Source organism: Ranitomeya variabilis, chromosome 1 (assembly GCF_051348905.1).
Source record: "Ranitomeya variabilis isolate aRanVar5 chromosome 1, aRanVar5.hap1, whole genome shotgun sequence".
NCBI classification, from domain to species: domain Eukaryota; kingdom Metazoa; phylum Chordata; class Amphibia; order Anura; family Dendrobatidae; genus Ranitomeya; species Ranitomeya variabilis.
This window is the reverse complement of record NC_135232.1, coordinates 944,982,926-945,004,648: the sequence shown is the minus strand read 5'-3', so window position 1 is coordinate 945,004,648 and position 21,723 is coordinate 944,982,926. Positions and strand designations below refer to the sequence as shown.

Here is a 21,723-nt window from a genome sequence, read left to right as displayed (position 1 = left end):
CGTATGCCCTCAGTGCTGTAGTAATGTTTTAAAAATACCTGGAGCAATATGTGTATGGAGTTTCTTTTTTTCTCTTTATTCCAACCACTGGTCACTTCCCACATTTCCAAAAAGTCTAATTACAAAAACAAAGCCATGACATATTTCTTTACATACAGTATTAAAGTGGTTGTCCAGTGAAAACAAGTCATCAGTAGGGTTGAGCGACTTTTCCTTTTTTGAGGTCGAGTCGGGTTTCACGAAACCCGACTTTCTCAAGAGTCGAGTCGAGTGAAATCGGCCGATCTTCTTGAAAAGTCGGGGTCGGGGATCAGCCGAAACACGAAACCCAATGCAAGGTAATGGAAAATCTATATATTTTTATATTTACTTCAGCGCGATATATGTGAAAAGCCGGTAATTCAATTGCCGGCTTTTAATTTCTCCTGCCTAAACCCGACATGATATGAGACATGGTTTACATACAGTAAACCATGTCATATCCCCCTTTTTTTTGCATATTCCACACTACTAATGTTAGTAGTGTGTATGTGCAAAATTTCGGCGCTGTAGCTATTAAATTTAAGGGTTAAATCGCGGAAAACATTGGCGTGGGCTCCCGCGCAATTTTCTCCGCCAGAGTGGTAAAGCCAGTGACTGAGGGCAGATATTAATAGCCTAGAGAGGGTCCATGGTTATTGGCCCCCCCTGGCTACAAACATCTGCCCCCAGCCACCCCAGAAGAGGCACATCTGGAAGATGCGCCTATTCTGGCACTTGGCCACTCTCTTCCCACTCCCGTGTAGCGGTGGGATATGGGGTAATGAAGGGTTAATGCCACCTTGCTATTGTAAGTTGACATTAAGCCAGGTTAATAATGGAGAGGCGTCAATTATGACACCTATCCATTATTAATCCAATTGTATGAAATGGTTAAAAAAACACACACACAATATTGCAAAGTATTTTAATGAAATAAACACACAGGTTGTTGTAATATTTTATTGTTCTCTCAATCCACCTGAAGACCCTCGCTCTGTAACAAAGGAAACATAATAAACCAACAATATACATACCATCCGTAGATCTGTAACGTCCCACGATGTAAATCCATCTGAAAGGGTTAAAATATTTTACAGGCAGGAGCTCTGCTAATGCAGCTGTGCTCGTGCCTGTAAACCCCGGGGAATGAAGGAAATGTAGGTCAATGACCTATAGTTACCTTCAGTAGCGGTGATGCGCCCTCTGCTGGATGTCCTCATGAACTGCAGCCTGGGAACGTTTTCCCACGCTCGACGTCATATGCAAAAAAAAGGGGGATATGAGATGGTTTACTGTATGTAAACCATGTCTCATATCATATCGGTTTTAGGCAGGAGAAATTAAAAGCCGGCAATTGAATTACCGGCTTTTCAAATATATCGCGCTGAAGTAAATATAAATATAAATATATATATATATGTGTCTCAATGATATATATATATATACACTCACCGGCCACTTTATTAGGTACACCTGTCCAACTTCTTGTTAACACTTAATTTCTAATCAGCCAATCACATGGCGGCAACTCAGTGCATTTAGGCATGTAGACATGGTCAAGACAATCTCCTGCAGTTCAAACCGAGCATCAGTATGGGGAAGAAAGGTGATTTGAGTGCCTTTGAACGTGGCATGGTTGTTGGTGCCAGAAGGGCTGGTCTGAGTATTTCAGAAACTGCTGATCTACTGGGATTTTCACGCACAACCATCTCTAGGGTTTACAGAGAATGGTCCGAAAAAGAAATAAAATCCAGTGAGCGGCAGTTCTGTGGGCGGAAATGCCTTGTTGATGCCAGAGGTCAGAGGAGAATGGGCAGACTGGTTCGAGCTGATAGAAAGGCAACAGTGACTCAAATCGCCACCCGTTACAACCAAGGTAGGCCTAAGAGCATCTCTGAACGCACAGTGCGTCGAACTTTGAGGCAGATGGGCTACAGCAGCAGAAGACCACACCGGGTACCACTCCTTTCAGCTAAGAACAGGAAACTGAGGCTACAATTTGTACAAGCTCATCGAAATTGGACAGTAGAAGATTGGAAAAACGTTGCTTGGTCTGATGAGTCTCGATTTCTGCTGCGACATTCGGATGGTAGGGTCAGAATTTGGCGTAAACAACATGAAAGCATGGATCCATCCTGCCTTGTATGGAGCATCTTTGGGATGTGCAGCCGACAAATCTGCGGCAACTGTGTGATGCCATCATGTCAATATGGACCAAAATCTCTGAGGAATGCTTCCAGCACCTTGTTGAATCTATGCCACGAAGAATTGAGGCAGTTCTGAAGGCAAAAGGGGGTCCAACCCGTTACTAGCATGGTGTACCTAATAAAGTGGCCGGTGAGTGTATATATATATATATATATATATATATATATATATATATATATATATATATATATATATATATATATAAAAACGACACCCGGCTTTGGAGCGAAGATCGCCGACGGCCGACCCGATCCCACAGTGAGATCGGGTCGGGTTTCACGAAACCCGACTTTCCCAAAAGTCGGCGACTTTTGAAATTGGCCGATCTGTTTCGCTCAACCCTAGTCATCACCTGTCCACAGGATAGATGACAACTTGCTGATCAGTGGATGTCTCACTGCTGGGACCCGTGCCAATCATCAGAACGGGGAATTTTTATCCCCATCAGGAAACTTTTATCCCTGTTAAAAAATGGAGCAGTGGGTTGGACGCTCAGCAGCCTAACCATTCATTCTTTATGGGGCTGCTGGAAAAAGCCAGGGATAGTGCTCAGAAGCTCTATAGAGAATGAATAGAGTGTTGCTCTAATCTAACTGGGGAAAAAGTTCCTGTCCCAGTGTTTGGTCCGCCCATACTATTTTCACCAGAAAACCCTTTTAAGGGGATATGTTCTTATTGCTCGAATCTTATAGGGAACCCTTCTAGAGATTTGACAGAATCAGCAGACGTGATATAGGATACATATGCATCTTAAACATATTACGCTCGCAAACAAGACCCTAGAGTCCATGTAGAAGTCTAGCTCATTTCTCACTATTCTGGCTAGTTAATTGATCACCAATCCTGGTTGGTGTAGCCAAACTTTCCATTGGTCTTTGGATTAGCCTTTTCTTATTCTCAAATATTTTCCAACAGGATCAGCAGATTGTAAATCACTTTATTGATAAAGCTGAACTTGCCTTAATTGCAAAAATAGAAAATGGTAGGTTCCTTTTAATAAACAGTATATACAAATCTTAATTTGAACTGTCTTTAAATTCAGGTGGGTCCTCTCCAAAACCATGAAAGAAGATGCTGATGAAGACATTGCTAAATATGATGGTAAGAAATATCCAGGTGGCGTTATTCCTTATGTATGGAGTGGTGTGAGCCCCAATGTTGCAGCTAAGATATGACATTTAGGCTTCTCATATGTGTTCATTCATAACACTGGGTATGATCATCTGGGGGTCACTCTTTAGCTTCAATGGCTTCAAATGCTAATTTAACAATTTGGTTCCTTTGTGTTACTGATCGTACATGTGTGTGTGCACTATTGACTGTGGCAATATTTCATAATTGTAGGAAAACACTTGGGTCACAAGTCCAAATATTATGCAGTGATCTGCTAAGCAAAAACTTCATAATTGAACACAAGGTTCTTTAGTTAACATTTTGATCAGAATTAATAAGCTTACTGTCATGTCACAACAAACTTCTTAATAGGTACCTAATGCAACAATGCACTAGTAAGGGGATCCCACAGCGACCAAGATGCCTCCCAGTGCACCTCATGTCCAGTTTTGAAAATTTTGCTTAATTGCAGTAGAACAATATATAATATTTTGTTTTGCAGTCGATGGCCCCTAGTCATGAACACACCTTTTAATGAATCCATCATATCTGAAAAAGTGGTGTGCACATCCCCACATATCTGTTCACAGTCGCTGGGTGCTGACTTCACGGCTCTGAACCAGCAGTGACATCAGTAGTGATATCGCTCATCAGAGCCGCCGAGACACGCGTCCCTCTGTGAGACTCAGCAACTCTGATGATCGTCATCGATAATAGTCACCCAGGGTGGATTCAGGGAACGCTGGACTATTTACCCCATATCTATCTGTAGCTTTGCACATCTTTAACACCTAAACATCTGTCATTTCTCTTCTGCATTTTATTCTGGTACATGTCACACTGACGGTGCACACGTACGACACACACGTACACACAGAAGGCACACGGATGTCACATAACTGACGCACATTTACACACGGACACAGATAACACAGTTACTGTTTTTCCAATACCGGAAATATCAGGATGTTTGAATGAGGCCTAAGATAATACCAGTATAGACTGGGTTAGTATCAGGACTTTAGGTAAAATTCATTGCTAACCCAGTTGTGCCCTTAAAGGGGTTGCCCAGTTTGGGGTTCAAATCTGTAGTCAATCTATGTGACTGCAGGCTTGTGCATCCTCACAGTGCGTTTTCCGGATTCTCCAGGGCCAGCGCTGGGAGTGGCGGGTACATGACCGCAAGTATTCGATTTGCATACTTCGGCCACATTCCCACTAAACGTGTCCAGTCACATGACCACATGTATACAAATTGTGACTTGTGCTCATATGACAGCAGCAGATAATCCTGATAGGATAGGATGAAGTGTGCGAGCTGTGAGGATTCATTAGTCTGAGGTCACATAGAGTCTCTGCAGACCCTTTTAACAACTTTTACAATCTTTACAGACCTTGCTGATGTACAGTGTATACATATCTCTTTGTACTCAGTGTGCATGTGACACATTTACTAATAGCTCTGGCACCATAGGAGTTGTTGGATGATTGGTTATTATTATTTTTACTGTGATGAATACATGCCGTAGTCAAATACACTACGAAACGTTACTTTGCATCTAACCTATTTATGTTTAAGGTGAATGGAAAGTAGAAGAACTGAAGGAAAACAAGTTGTCTGGAGACCTGGGGCTTGTCCTGAAGTCCAGAGCACGTCACCATGCCATCTCAGCAAAGCTTCAGAAGCCTTTTGTGTTTGAAAGCAAACCTCTAATTGTCCAGTGAGTGTCATTTTATCATCTTGTAGATAGAAATAAGTTCTGCGGCTATCAATAGGATAACACGTGAAGCTGGTCGTCATATGTTAAGCATGTCCTGTGGATTTCTGTCTGAAGATCCAGAAGAAATGGTTTTGTTTTTTGAATGGTTTCAAAATCGTTTATGATTTTGTTGTTCACAATCAGCAATTAATAATACTGACGAAGATGGGAACAGCATGGCTCCACCGCTGCTTTTTTTGTTCTCACCTGTGAGGGCACTGCTATCCAGTTTTGTCTTTTCAGACACATTGGCTACCAGGAATATGTCAGTTAACTACAGCCTTTTAATGGGATTGTTGGTAGCATGTCCTTAGCAGCCAGCCATGCTCAGGCTTGTTTGGTCTTCAGATGGAGATAAAATGGGCAGTAAATGTTCTCCATCTTTCACGTGTTTATAAGTGCAGAACCTCTGTAAATAGCATCTGTCAGTGCAAAATGACTGTTCAAATCAAGCGCACGTGCTTGATGCACCGTTGGACAGTGGCATAATTAGAATCCAATGGGTCTCTTTGTAAGATTTGGAACAGGCCCCCCCCATCCTGGTATATATATATACAGTATGTCCTCCATCCTGGTAAATGTCTCCCATCCTGGTATATACATGTGAAGGAAACATAATTGTTAGGGAAATTATAATATCAGTAAAATAGCTAGTTAAGGCTGCATCCACGTTTCTCTACGCAAAGGAGATCACATCTGCCTACTTTTATTGCAAGAACTCAGAACTACAGGGGGTGTCTCCTGTAAGAATACTGAGAATTGTGAAACATGGCACCTGGGCTCCGGGACGTGGAGCTTCAAAAGGAGCTACCAAATAATCTGTAACTGGGCAGGATATTTTCTATTTACGGTATAGAGAGGAGTGGGGAGAGACACAGTATAGTTAAAATGAAAGGCCCTAAATTAGCCCATCGCCCACTCACAGACCAGCAATTTTTAAATAGTCTAATCCAGGTGATCCTGGAAATATGAGCCTATGGTCAGGACTATAAAAAGCTGGGTGGCACACAAAAGAAGTTTTTCACATGTGGAAGCTGCAGATTCTGCTTGTGACCCATAATTAATTTTCTCCTTCCCGCAAGGAAACAGAAGAACAATTGGTATTTCTGTTATTTCTCCCTCTTTATTTTATAACTGTTTTGCATATTTGTGTGTCGTGTAATTTTTACCTTTTTATATCTTTTATTGTAAGCACTGTATATTTTAATGTTAAAGCATAAAATCTTTAATAAGTTTGATCCTTGTATGCGCTAAAGAATACATAGCCTTTCAGAGAGTGTGTGACCTTTTGATTGTCTGACAGTGACATATTTTGGGGACTCATCACCCCATGTGTTTGATGCGTGGCGACAGCGCATTAACCTCTTAACCCCCAGAGGTTTTTAGTTTTTGCGTTTTCGTTTTTTGCTCCCCTTCTTCCCAGAGCTATACGTTTTTTATTTTTCTGTCAATATGGCCATGTGAGAGCTTGTTTTTTGCAGAACGAGTTGTACTTTGAACAACACCATCGGTTTTAACATATAGTGTACTGGAAAATTTGAAAAAAATTCCAAGTGCGGTGAAATTGCAAAAAAAGTGCAATCCCACAGTTATTTATTTAAACATGTCTTGGTTCTTTTTTATCTAAGTGGTGAAAAAAAAAATCCAAAATTTGTAAAAAAAAAAAATTGCGGGATTTTCCGATACCAATACCTTCTCCACTTTTCATGATCTCAGGTTGGATGAGGGCTTATTTTTTTGCGTGCCAAGCTGAGGTTTTTAATTATACTATTTTGGTGCAGATATGATCTTTACATTTCCCATAATTGCATTTTAATGTAATGTTGTGGTGAGAAAAACGTAATTCTGACGTTTTTACTTTTTTTTATCGTTATGCCGTTTAGCGATCAGGTTAATTCTTTTTTTTTTATATTGATAGATCAGGCGACTCTGAATGTGGCGATACCAAATATGTCTATGTTTGATTTTTTTTTTAATTGTTTTATTTTGAATGGGATAAAGGGGGGGGGGGTGATTTGAACTTTTATATTTTTTTATATTTTTTAAAACTTTTTTTTAAACTTTTGGCATGCTTCAATCGTCTCCATGGAAGACTAGAAGCTGCAATAATCCGATCAGCTCTGCTGCATACAGGCGATGATCAGATCGCCTATATGTAGCAGAATTGCTCACTGGTAGTCGGTGCTCATAGCAATCCGGCAGTGACAACCCTAGAGGTCTGCTGGAGAGCTCTGGTTCTCATGCCAACCCATTGGTGACCCGCGATCACGTGACGGGGTCACCGATGGGTGGGATTTCCAGCGCACTTGCCGGAAGCGCATGTTAAATACCACTGTCAGAGATTGACAGCAGCACTTAACGGGTTAACAGCCGTATCATGATTCCACCCGTGGCTGTTAGAGGCACATGTCAGCTGTTCAAAACCGGAAAGGATGTTCGCTCAGAGCCTGGCATCATCTTCTGCAGCCAGCATCTGACTTCAGCAGGAGGACGCACATCCAGTTGAAGTATGTGCTGGCGTCGGCGGGCCCCCACCTGCACAGGCCCGTTCATGAGTGCAGCTGTTACGCCCCTGCCCTTGCAGTAAACAAACAATTCATTGCATCTTCCCATCATTTGTTTTCCAGTTATCCCCACCCCTTTTCTGTGATTGACAGTTCTGCCTTTTACAGGAGGCAGAAAAGGGCAGAGATAGTTGGAAAACAAGTAGATGTGAAGGTGCGCTGAACTATGTTGCCACACCAAGGGTACACTAAGTGACTGTGCCAGGCTAGGACAGTTCTTTTGTGCTGACAGACTCCCTATGATCCAAACTGAAACAAGATGGCCATGTGACATGTACAACAGAAATCTCCAACCTGTGACTCTAATGCTTCTATAGTACCACAACTCTCAAAATAACCTGGTAGCTACGACTGGAAAGCCGCCAGTTGGGGTCTTATTTTACAGATCATTTTAATTATTGAGCCTTCCTATAAATTCATTTTTTGCATGGGCCCATAACATTCCTATGTGACGGGTTTGACCATTAGCTGCCCTTTTACCTGAGCCGCTGGACAGGGATCACTGCTGTATAGTATTTTTTCCTGCTTCTCACCTGCCTATTTCTTTATATTTTCCTTCAGGTATGAGGTGAATTTTCAGGATGGCATTGATTGTGGGGGCGCATACATCAAACTTCTGTCTCATTCCAGTGATCTGAATCTGGTGTGTGAGTTGTATTTCTTAAATCCGTTATTATCGAATTATCCAAGTTATAAGAAAGAGCATTCAGAAAATCAATATGATATTTTCCATTCTTCCAGGACATGTTTCCAGAGTTACTAGTGGATGACTATTGTATTATGTCGTGATTTGCTGAAAATTAAAAATACCTCAAGTTTTTCCCTCCTATTTGGTGTGATTGAATGATTATTGAATGTTTATAGGGATAGCTTGCCCGCCCTAAAATAGCCGGCACTGGGAATAAGCGAGGGTTGGATATGTAGAATTTCTGCCTAATAAGAACTCTTTCACATGTCCTGATATTTCCAGTACTGGAAAAACCAATAACGGAGATATCCTTGTATGTGTGTTTAATACGCGTGGCAACCATGTGCTGCATCAGTATCACATGTACCGGCGCCTGTGAATCAGTGGTAATGTTAGCGATGTTCCTCTGCGCTGGCTGCTGAAGAAAACTCACATTATTGTCCTCTGCTCGCTCTGCAGCATGAATTGGCGCATCTAGTAGGTGCGCCTTTTCAGGCCCCTTACCAGCTTCAGAATACCAGCTCCTAGAATGTCTGCTTTAGCTTGGCTGGTTGTCAAAAATGTGGAGGACCCCACGGCATTTCTTTAAATTATTTATTTAAATAATGAAAAAATACTCTGTGGTGACCCCTCTGTACTTGATAACCAACCTTGCTAAAGCTGACCGCTGAGGGTTGCCTAGCTGTCAGTTTTGCCTAGCTAGTTATCAGGAATACAGGGGAATCCCACGTCATTTAAAATAGTTTTTTATTTATTTATAGCGCAGGTGGCAGCTGATGAATGCTCCCATCATCAGCCGCCTACTCTCTCTGTTAACGGTTGAATGCAACTCTCAACATTGCCCCCTGCTAGCACTGATTGAAGCACAAGCAGGGGACAGTGATGTCTTCAACACCCAGCACCAGGGAACAGCGGGAACTGTATTGCTGATTCCAAGGCGACGGTAAGTGTCACACTGATGACACACGGATGTCATCTGTGTGTCATCAGTGTGCACGTGTGCAGGATGTTTTGCGGCCTGTGCTGCTGTTAAAAAACGTACATGTCAGTGTGTTTTGGCCACACTGACATGTGCACAGACCCATTAACTTGAATGGGTCTACATGTGTAAGTGTCTCCGGTACATGTGAAAACTGTCACCACACGTACCGACACACTGACCTCCGAAAGAGCCCTGAATCTGCATCTAGATATGTCTGCCAGTGAGAACTTCCCACTCCTGTGCATAACAACTAATGCTTCCTTCAATCAGTTCAACTCGAGGGATTGTAGGGATTAGAAAAATGCTCTGCAGCTCAGTACCACATGGAGATTAACTGCAATACCAGACACAGCCCTTGGACAGGAGTGGTGCTATTTTTTATACAGGGTGATTCACTCGCTACATTATCCTTTAAAATTGCTGGAACTTCTAAAAGATAAAATCTAAATTTGGAATGTACATACTTTGGTTCATGAGAAATGAGAGTGCAATGAACCACAGCGACGAGAAAAATACTCGCTCCAAGTGGTCTTGCCGACTTGTCACCCCGCTGATCTTCTCCACTACTACATAGACTTTCTGCACGTCGGTAGTTTGTATAGTGCTTGCATTTCACTCCTGCCAAATTTCTTCTTTATTTGTAAACAATGTACAGATATAGTCTGAGGAGCCTGTTTTCAGTACAGTAACAAGCCTTACAGGCACTCCAAGAGAGCCTACAGCGCAGACTCAGGCTATAACCCCAAAAGTCCTGTAGAATACATTCAACAGTATGGAACAGTGCATGCAGGCATACTTGGATGTGAGAAGTGGTTGATTCTGAGATTGTTTTTTTGTGAGACATTGTACTTTATATTAGTGGTAAATTTAGGTCGATATTTTGTGTTTTTATTTGTGAAAGTATCGGAATTTTAGTTCAAGTTTGTAAGATTTTACAATTTTAAATTTTTATGCCCTTAATTTCACACAAAATAGTTAATAAGTAAAATTTACCACATGTCTACTTTACATCAACATCATTTTTAAATCACCATGTTTTTGTTAAACTTTGAACTCTTTAACTTCTTTTCAGCAATTTCTCATTTTTCCAATGGAATTTACAAAACCATTTTTCTAGGGACCACATCACGTTTGAAGTGACTTTGAGGGGCCTATATGACAGAAAATTCCCCAAAGTGACAACATTTTAAAAGCTGAACACCTCAAAGTGCTCAAAACCACATTCAATAAATTTATTAACCCTTCAGGAATTAAAGCCGTGTGAAAGGAAAAAATGGAAATTTTACTTTTTCTCACAACAATGTTGCTTTAGCCCCAAATTTTGCATTTTCACAAGAGTAACATGAAAAAATGGACCATACAGTTCTTTGTGCAATCTCTCCTGAAATGAGTACCCTATTTGTGGTGGAAAACTACTGTTTGGGCCCATGGCAGGGCTCTGAAGGGAAGGAGCGCCATTTGACTTTTGGAATGCAAAATTGGCTGAAATCGATAGCAGACTCCATGTCGCGTTTGCAGAGCCCCCTGATGTTACTAAACAATGGAAACTCCCCTCAAATGACACTATTTTGAAACTATACCCTTCAAGGAATTTATCTAGATGTGTGTTAAGCACCTTGAACCCCCAGAATTTTATAACGTAGAGCTGTGAAAATAAGACAACAACATATTTTTCCCACAAATATGTTTCTTTAGCTACACATTATTTATTTTCACAAGGGTAACAGGAGAAAATGAACTCCAAAATTTGTTGTGCAATTTGTCCTGAGAGTGGCGATACCCCTAATGTGGTGAACTGTTTGGTCACATGACTCAGACGGGACGGGAAGTCATTTTGGCTGTAATAGATTGCAGACGCCATGTCACATTTGAAGAATTCCTGACATGCCAGAAGGGAAGAAACCCCCACAATTTACCCCATTTTAGAAACTACACTTCTTGAGCAATTCATCTAGGGGAGTAGTGAGCATTGTCAGCCCTCAGGCGATTCACAGAATTGTATAACATTGGGCTGAGTCAATGGAATTTTTTTTTAAACTCGTTTTATTGAAACATAAAAACAATATTACAGTGAAATCATAACCAACATAGGAGTAACATCAATTCCCATAGGATTTACATTATGACCATTACATAAATGAAACCAAGATTACAATGTACATAATGGTATTGTCTCAAAACAAATATAATAAATAACATTCAGCAACATCATGTTGTAATTCTTGTCTTGACTCATCAGCCATATCCAAAAGAGGAATGTAGCCTATCTATATATGATTAATATATATATATCTATATATGATCTCTTAAGGAGGCTCTAAGAAGGACTTCCTGTCTGGGGTGACCTCATCCATGGACCCAATACTTTGTCAAATTTATCTGGGCATTTTCTATTTTTGAAAATAAACTCAATATTGTCTTTTGAATACTTTATCATTTTAATCCACATGGAACTTTTTGATTGACGCCTGTCCATCTATCGAGTGGCAATCACTTTTCTAGCAATAAATAGAGATTCTCTAAAAAATAGGCGTGAATAATGTGGCCACACTTCTTCATTTAATATACCAAGCAAACACATTAAGGGGTCCAATTCTATATCGATATTTAATATTGTTGTTAGGAAGGTAATTATCTCTCCCCAAAATCCTTATAATTAGACAATTCTAAATAATATGCCAGAAGTCCACTTCTTGGAAACTACATCTTGGACATTTGGCATTGTGTATTCTACCTATTTTCTTCAACCTTATTGGAGTGATGTAATTCTCATGGATAATATGTAGATGAGTTAATTTCTTGTGAATAGCAGGTGAGATTTTAGAATGCCCCCACAAATCTCATCATCTATAGCATTGATAGCGAACCTATGGCGCGCGTGCCGCAGGGGGCACGCAGAGCCCCTTCTGTGGGCATGCACGCCAGGGCTGCCGCCGCACACCCTCCAGTCCCTTCCGGTGTTTAAATGTATTTTTGTGTTTTAGACGCTAATACATTTAAACAGTGCTGTGCCGGGACTGAGGCAGAGGAGCTGCTGTCACTCCCAGGTCCAACGTGCAGCAGTGTGGTGACGTTATCACGTTACTGGTCTCGTTACATTGCTGCCGGGGCCGAAGAGGAGCAAAGACAGTGTGGGCGGGCACTAGTATGCGCTCCAGCAAGAGTTGGACATTAATTGTATTAATTATGTAAGAGGACACGGTTTTGAGAGAGGCAATGGGTGGGGATGGGGGCTGCTTTATTCAGAGGGAAGTGTGTGTGTATATCTGTGTGTATGTTTGTATATAATTTGCAGAGGGGCAGTAGTGTGTGCGTGTGTGTGTATATGTATACATATTTTGCAAAGGGGGCAGTGTGTGTATACATATTTGGCAGAGAGGCAATGCGTGTATATATTGTGCAGGGGGACAGGGTGTGTATATATTGTGCAGTGGGACAGTGCATGTATATATATTTTGCAGCGGGGCAGTGTGTGTGTGTGTGCGTGCGTGTATGTATGTATGTATGTATGTATGTATGTATGTATGTATGTATGTGTGTATATATATATATATATATATATATATATATATATATATATATATATATATATACAGTGGGGCAAAAAAGTATTTAGTCATTCAGCAATAGTGCACGTTCCACCACTTAAAAAGATGAGAGGCGTCTGTAATTTACATCATAGTTAGACCTCAACTATGGGAGACAAACTGAGAAAACAAAATCCAGAAAATCACATTGTCTGTTTTTTTATCATTTTATTTGCATATTATGGTGGAAAATAAGTATTTGGTCAGAAACAAACAATCAAGATTTCTGGCTCTCACAGACCTGTAACCTTCTTTAAGAGTCTCCTCTTTCCGCCACTCATTACCTGTAGTAATGGCACCTGTTTAAACTTGTTATCAGTATAAAAAGACACCTGTGCACACCCTCAAACAGTCTGACTCCAAACTCCACTATGGTGAAGACCAAAGAGCTGTCAAAGGACACCAGAAACAAAATTGTAGCCCTGCACCAGGCTGGGAAGACTGAATCTGCAATAGCCAACCAGCTTGGAGTGAAGAAATCAACAGTGGGAGCAATAATTAGAAAATGGAAGACATTCAAGACCACTGATAATCTCCCTCGATCTGGGGCTCCACGCAAAATCCCACCCCGTGGGGTCAGAATGATCACAAGAACGGTGAGCAAAAATCCCAGAACCACGCGGGGGGACCTAGTGAATGAACTGCAGAGAGCTGGGACCAATGTAACAAGGCCTACCATAAGTAACACACTACGCCACCATGGACTCAGATCCTGCAGTGCCAGACGTGTCCCACTGCTTAAGCCAGTACATGTCCGGGCCCGTCTGAAGTTTGCTAGAGAGCATTTGGATGATCCAGAGGAGTTTTGGGAGAATGTCCTATGGTCTGATGAATCCAAACTGGAACTGTTTGGTAGAAACACAACTTGTCATGTTTGGAGGAAAAAGAATACTGAGTTGCATCCATCAAACACCATACCTACTGTAAAGCATGGTAGTGGAAACATCATGCTTTGGGGCTGTTTCTCTGCAAAGGGGCCAGGACGACTGATCCGGGTACATGAAAGAATGAATGGGGCCATGTATCGTGAGATTTTGAGTGCAAACCTCCTTCCATCAGCAAGGGCATTGAAGATGAAACGTGGCTGGGTCTTTCAACATGACAATGATCAAAAGCACACCGCCAGGGCAACGAAGGAGTGGCTTCGTAAGAAGCATTTCAAGGTCCTGGAGTGGCCTAGCCAGTCTCCAGATCTCAACCCTATAGAAAACCTTTGGAGGGAGTTGAAAGTCCGTGTTGCCAAGCGAAAAGCCAAAAACATCACTGCTCTAGAGGAGATCTGCATGGAGGAATGGGCCAACATACCAACAACAGTGTGTGGCAACCTTGTGAAGACTTACAGAAAACGTTTGACCTCTGTCATTGCCAACAAAGGATATATTACAAAGTATTGAGATGAAATTTTGTTTCTGACCAAATACTTATTTTCCACCATAATATGCAAATAAAATGATAAAAAAACAGACAATGTGATTTTCTGGATTTTTTTGTCTCAGTTTGTCTCCCATAGTTGAGGTCTACCTATGATGTAAATTACAGACGCCTCTCATCTTTTTAAGTGGTGGAACTTGCACTATTGCTGAATGACTAAATACTTTTTTACCCCACTGTATATATAAAATCTTTCACTCTTTGTCTCCTTGCAGCCATTTGGTAAATTCAAATAAGTTCATTTTTTTTCTCAATGTACACTCTGCACCCCATCTTGTTTGAAAAAAAAATAGAAATGTAGTAATTTTTGAAAATTTATTAAAAAAGAAAAACTGAAATATCGCATGGTCATAAGTATTCAGACCCTTTGCTCAGACATTCATATTTAAGTAATATGCTGTCCATTTCCTGTCCAAAGAGGTGCACGGTCCATCGACAAAGCCTGATCCGACAGGAAGAGGTCCCTCTACCACAGCCCCAGGAGCAGGTTAGCGTAAGCTGGCGCGAAGGTGGCCCCCATAGCTGTCTCCTGGAGCAGCAGGAAGAAGGACCCCTTAAAAATAAAAGTTATGGGTTAAAGTAAATTCCAATAATTCCAAAACTACACTGTGTTCCAAATTATTATGCAAGTAATATTTCCTTATATTTTCTCTAAATTACCTATCTGAATTGCAGTCATTGTTATTTTCCAGTCATCTACTATTCTAGTATATTTGCAAAGTTTTGGAACAAACTGCCTACGAAAACAGTATATTTAAAAAAAAAAATAAACACCCAAAATGCATGTTCCATATTATTATGCATAGCAGAGTTTTCAACCTTTTTTTTTTTTTATTTTGAACAAAAAAATGGTCAATTGTGAAGTTATAAGCTTTATCAGCTTATTACAAAATGAAATCAAACAGTTTTCAAGTGAAAACTTTATTCTAGGTGATGTTACATTTGCACATAGGACCCCTTGTTCGAAAGAAGCTTCTGAACTCTCTCGTCCATTGAATTTGTCAGTTTTTGGATGGTTTCTGCTTCAATTGTTTTGCATGTGGACAGAATACCCTCCCAGAGCTGTTGCTTAGATGTGAACTGCCTCCCGCCATCATAGACACTACTTTTGATGATGCTCCAGAGGTTCTCAATGGGGTTGAGGTCAGGGGAAGATGGTGGCCACACCATAAGTTTGTCTTCTTTTATGCCCATAGCAGCCAGAGATGCAGATGTGTTTTTTGCAGCATGAGACGGTGCATTATCATGCATGAAAATGATCTTGCTGCGGAAAGCACGGTTCTTCCTCTTGAACCATGGCAGGAAGTGATGTTTTAGAAACTCCACATAGATTATGGAGTTCAGATTTACCCCTTCAGGGATCATAAAGGAGCCGACAATCTCTCTCCCCATGATTCCAGCCCAAAACATTACTCCACCTCCTTCTTGTTGGCGCCTTAGCCGTGTTTTCATGGGGTGTCCATCCTCCACTCCATCCATCTGGACCATAGAGCGTTGCACGGCACTCATCGGTGAACAAAACAGTTTGGAAGTCAGTCTTCATGTATCGTTTGGCCCACTGGAGCCGTTTCTGCTTGTGTGCAGTGGATAGAGGTGGTCAACAGGATGGCTTACGCACAGCTGCAAACCTCTGAAGGACCCTGCATCTTGTTGTTCTGGGGACGTTGGAGGCACCAGCAGCTTCAAAAACTTGTCTGCTGCTATGACAAGGCATTTTTGCAGCTGCTCTTTTAACCTTACGCAATTGCCTGTTGGAAACAGTCCTCAATTTTTCCTTATCAGCATGCACACGTGTGTGCTGGGAATCAGCTACATACTTCTTGATTGTGCTATGATCATGATGAAGTGTCTTGGCAATGTTGATTGTAGTCATGCCTTGACCTAAATACTCCACAATTCTCAGCAGCCGACACATCCGTTTTCTTTCCCATTTTGGCAAAAAATGTAGGCTGCTTAATAATGTGGAACAGCCTTCTTAAGTAGTCTTGCCTTTATTTGGACACACCTGCCAAATTAATTTGCACAGGTATCTGCAATTGCTTTCAGTGATATAAAGAGCCCTGACACACATCACCATCAATGAGTTTAAATGACAAACAAAAAAAATTCTAACCTTATCACTCCTAAACTCTTTGTACATAATAATTTGGAACACAGTATAAATCCTGAAGGTTGATAGGAAGATTAGATATATTAAGAAAGGGTTTAGTGGCCAATTGGCCATCAGAATGTATAATATTGGTGTACAGGGACTCCACATTCACTGTCACCAATATGGCATCCCGATCAATATGTAAATCATCAATCCTTCTCAGTAATGCACGTTTATCCTTGAGGAAAGAAGGGAGACTTTCAACAAGAAGTAAGATCGAATCAATCCATCGATTGACATATTCCAAGAAATTCCCTGCTCCTGAAATAATAGAGCATCCTGGTGGACAATGATTGTCCTTGTGGATATTAGGCAAGATATAGAGTAGGAATCGTGGGTTCCAAGATAGCGAGTGCTGAAGCCAATTCCTTCTCAATCACATCATTCTCAACTGGTTTAGTTAGAATAGAGTTTAGTTGTGACACGTAGGCAGATAAGGGGTTGAAGGTAAGCTTTTTATAACATTTTGTTATTCAGTTGACGAAAAGCTTCCTTCTCATACATACATTATTGTTGGCCAGATGACTGTTAGGTGTTGAGTTCCCGCCTCTGCACAGGGGGAATCTCGAACCATCTCCGCTGCGGTCTCCCATTCTTCTCCAGCCGCAGTGGAGTCTGCTCAGCGGAGACGTTGGTCCCAGCGTCTTGCTCAGTCCCACTCTGTACAAAGAGTTACTGCTGCTTTTCCGGCTTCTGCCATTGAAGTCAGTGCTGGCGACTGCTCGCGGAAGGTGGATGATTGCTATCTAGCGCCCGACCTAGCCATCAGCACGTAACACACCATACAGTGTCTAATTGCTGTGACTGCCAGTGTGGCGCCGTGCGCTTTCAGCGCTTTCCTGACCCAAGCCTGGGTGGTTAGTGGCGTCCGCCAGTGTGGCACCGCACGCACTCTCGTGCAGCTTTAATTATTATTTTGGTTACGCGGACACCCCATTAGCGGTGTCGAGCGCAAGTGGTCTAGACGGACTCGGATCCCAAGTCTCGGGACTGAGCTCGGTGACTCCTTGCTTGCGCTCTTGTGTGCGGTACCGCGGCCCTGTGACTTAACAGGGTTCGCTTCCTTCACACAGGGTGAAGTTAACCCGTGTGTGTATTCACATTGTACCGCCATATAGTCCGTCATTACTTGGCAGCAGGTTCCATCTCTGCACGGTGGACCCCGGGCTGCGAACGCACCTTATTCTATCTTTCTTATTATTTGGTGCGTTCCGCTAGCCCTAACAATGACTATATTGCTCCCCTTATCTGCCGGCTTCAGCACCACATCTGGGAGTGATTGCAACCGCTCACATTCCTCTCTTGTAAGATTATCACCTTGAAAAGATTTAGGTATTTTCAAAAAATCTTTAGTGACAATTTGAACGAGTAAATCCACTTTGGCGCAGGTGGAATGAGGGGGGAATTTCTTGGAACGTGGACGAATCGAAGGAGGTATCTTACCTCCATCAGAGGTATGATGCTCAATGGATAGATCTTCAAGAATCCTCAGTGCAGATTGTTCCTCCTTTGTGGGGAATAAAGTAAGCAGATTACCATCATGGAAATGTTTTTTTTATCAACATTAAGCATGCGAAAATATGAATTAATTGCCAGAAACATATCAAATCCAGCAGATGGAGAGAAAGAAAGCCCCATACTAAGTAATGACAGATCAGCCTGTAAAATCTTGTGTTCACTTAAATTAATTACCTTATTGTCCCTTTTTGTTTGTTCAGGAAACCTAAGATTGTGTCTTCTATAGGGATGGTAATTGCAATCATGTGTTTTTCTATTACCGGCACCTGAACGAGTAGCCATAGTGGTGGAGGCAGTATCCGGCTGCTCACTCATGGAGGGCAAAGAGGTAATAGAAGGAGTACGTTGTATGAGAGAAGCTGAGGTTGATGTTTTTTCCAAAGGAACACACGTTGTATCAGTGGGGCATTTGGATCTTAAGTCAGTAAGTGCAGTATCAATCAGAAGATCCAAACTGTAAATTGATTTAGAGTTCAAAACAATGAACTGCATGAGAGAAAAGGAACAATTGCTGCATGCCTCCTCCCACATTAAGATGATCAGCTCATCCTCCACTGGAAAGGCATGGATAACCCTCACACGTAATCCCCTTGGAATAAGTTTATGAGATTTATAGTTCTCTAAAAAAGCATGGTTCCACCATATTTTCCTACGTTTAACCAGTACAAACTTAATATTGGAGAACTGGCTATCCCAACTAAAACTATCAGACAGCTACAAATCTTCAGTTTCTCCACCAAACACCTGTTCGATTTGGTTTAGCCAAGACTTTTCCTTAGCCTTGTAGTCCATTTTGCTGAAAGAGCAGAGGGTCAGCGTGTGTGTGTCTCTGTGTATATCTTGTGCAGAGGAGCAATGTGTGTGTATATTTTTTTGCAGAAGGGCAGTGTGTGTGTGTATATATTTTTTTTTTGCAGAGGGGCTGTGTGTGTATGTATGTCTTACAGAGGGACAGTGTGTATATATATATATATATATATATATATATATATATATATATATTTCGCAAAGAGGCAGTGTGTGTGAGTGTGTGCGCATTTTGCATAGTGGCTGTGTGTGTGTGTGTGTGTGTGTGTGTGTGTGTATGTGTGTGTGTGTATGAGTGTGTGTGTATTTTGTTGTGGGGCAGTGTGTGTTTATGTTTTGCTAAGGGGCAGTGTGTATATATACAGTACAGACCAAAAGTTTGGACACCTTCTCATTTAAAGATTTTTCTGTATTTTCATGACTACGAAAATTGTACATTCACACTGAAGGCATCAAAACTATGAATTAACACATGTGGAATTATATACTTAAAAAAGTGTGAAACAACTGAAAATATGTCTTATATTCTAGGTTCTTTGTTATGATCCCAGTGGCTGGGGATCACAGGAAATACTAGCTAAGTAACTAAACATAGACACGAGCTCTAGGGAGGTGGTAACTGGACTGACCGCAAAACCTGATCCTAACAAACACACTAAAGGTAGCCGGTGAACGTGCCTAAATTCCTGGACGTCTCGACGCAGCCTGAGAAACTGACTACCCCTAAAGAGAAAGCAAGACCTCACTTGCCTCAAGAGAAATAACCCCAAAGATATAGGAAGCCCCCAACAAATAATAACGGTGAGGTAAGGAGAAAAGACAAACGTAGGAATGAAAACAGATTCAGCAAATGAGGCCCGCTAATACTAGATAGCAGAAGACAGATAGCGAACTGTGCGGTCAGTAAAAAACCCTACCAAAATATTCACGCTGAGAATTCAAGAACCCCCACACCAACTAACGGTGTGGGGGGAGAAACTCAGCCCCCCAGAGCTACCAGCAAGCTGGGAAATCACATATTAGCAAGCTGGACAAGAAACATATAGAACACTGATGATCAAAAAATGAACAAAACGGAAACTTAGCTTCTCTTGAAGAGACTGGGAGCAAGGTAGTCAGAAGGAATCAGAATAGCACTGAATACATTGACAGCAGGCATAGACTGAGAGTCCAAGTGAGCTTAAATAGAAAACCAGCCCACAGATAACGAGACAGCTGATGCCAGTCACAAAGCTGCAGAAAGACAGCACTCACACAGTACCACTTGTGACCACAAGAGGGAGCCCAGAAATAGAGTTCACAACAGTACCCCCCCTTGAGGAGGGGTCACCGAACCCTCATCAAGACCCCCAGGGCGATCAGAATGAGCCGCATGGAAGGCACGAACCAAATCGGCCGCATGGACATCACAGGCGACAACCCAGGAATTATCCTCCTGACCATAGCCCTTCCACTTAACTAAATACTGAAGCCTCCGTCTGGAAATACGAGAATCCAAGATCTTCTCCACCACGTACTCCAATTCGCCCTCAACCAGCACCGGAGCAGGAGGCTCAACAGAAGGAACCACAGGCACCACATACCTCCGCAACAAAGACCTATGGAACACATTATGAATGGCAAACGATGCTGGGAGGTCCAAACGAAAAGACACCGGGTTAAGGATTTCCAAAATCTTATAAGGACCGATGAAGCGAGGCTTGAATTTAGGAGAGGAAACCTTCATAGGAACATACCGAGAAGACAGCCATACCAAATCCCCAACACGAAGTCGGGGACCAACACCGCGACGGCGGTTGGCAAAGCGCTGAGCCTTCTCCTGTGACAACTTCAAATTGTCCGCCACATGGTTCCAAATCTGCTGCAACCTATCCACCACAGAATCCACCCCCGGACAGTCAGAAGGCTCAACCTGACCCGAGGAAAAACGAGGATGAAAACCAGAATTGCAGAAAAAAGGCGAAACCAAAGTAGCAGAACTAGCCCGATTATTAAGGGCAAACTCGGCCAATGGCAAAAAAGTCACCCAATCATCCTGATCAGCAGAAACAAAACATCTCAAATAAGTTTCCAACGTCTGATTAGTTCGCTCGGTTTGGCCATTCGTCTGAGGATGGAAGGCCGACGAAAAAGACAAATCAATGCCCATCTTAGCACAAAAAATCCGCCAAAATCTGGACACAAACTGGGATCCTCTGTCAGACACAATATTTTCAGGGATGCCGTGCAAGCGAACCACATTCTGAAAAAATAAAGGAACCAAATCGGAGGAGGAAGGCAACTTAGGCAAGGGCACCAAATGGACCATTTTGGAAAAACGATCACACACCACCCAGATGACAGACATTCTCTGAGATACTGGAAGATCTGAAATAAAATCCATGGAAATGTGCGTCCAAGGCCTCTTCGGGACAGGCAAAGGCAAAAGCAAACCGCTGGCACGAGAACAGCAAGGCTTAGCCCGAGCACAAATCCCACAGGACTGCACAAAGGAACGCACATCCCGCGACAAGGAAGGCCACCAGAAGGACCTAGCCACCAAATCTCTGGTACCAAAAATCCCAGGATGACCTGCCAACACCGAAGAATGAACCTCGGAAATAACTCTGCTGGTCCATCTATCTGGGACAAACAGTCTCTCTGGTGGGCAACGGTCAGGTCTATCAGCCTGAAATTTCTGCAGCACTCGTCGCAAATCTGGGGAAATGGCAGACAAAATCACTCCCTCTTTGAGGATACCAGCCGGCTCTGAAACTCCCGGAGAGTCAGGCACAAAACTCCTAGAAAGGGCATCAGCCTTCACGTTCTTCGAACCAGGCAGGTACGAGACCACGAAATCGAAACGGGAGAAAAACAACGACCAACAAGCCTGTCTAGGATTCAGGCGCTTGT

At 42.2% G+C, this 21,723-nt stretch overlaps 1 protein-coding gene across 2 annotated transcripts in view; it reads left to right on the top strand.

Annotated features, from left to right (window-relative positions):
- Window positions 1-21,723, top strand: part of CLGN (calmegin) — a 165,673-nt gene that overhangs the window by 83,067 nt on the left and 60,883 nt on the right. For both annotated transcript variants that reach the window (XM_077279222.1, XM_077279216.1), the window contains exons 4-6: window positions 3,272-3,330; window positions 4,922-5,063; window positions 8,228-8,309. In XM_077279222.1, coding sequence (XP_077135337.1) covers window positions 3,272-3,330; window positions 4,922-5,063; window positions 8,228-8,309 — 283 coding nt within the window. The remainder of the gene's footprint in view (window positions 1-3,271; window positions 3,331-4,921; window positions 5,064-8,227; window positions 8,310-21,723) is intronic.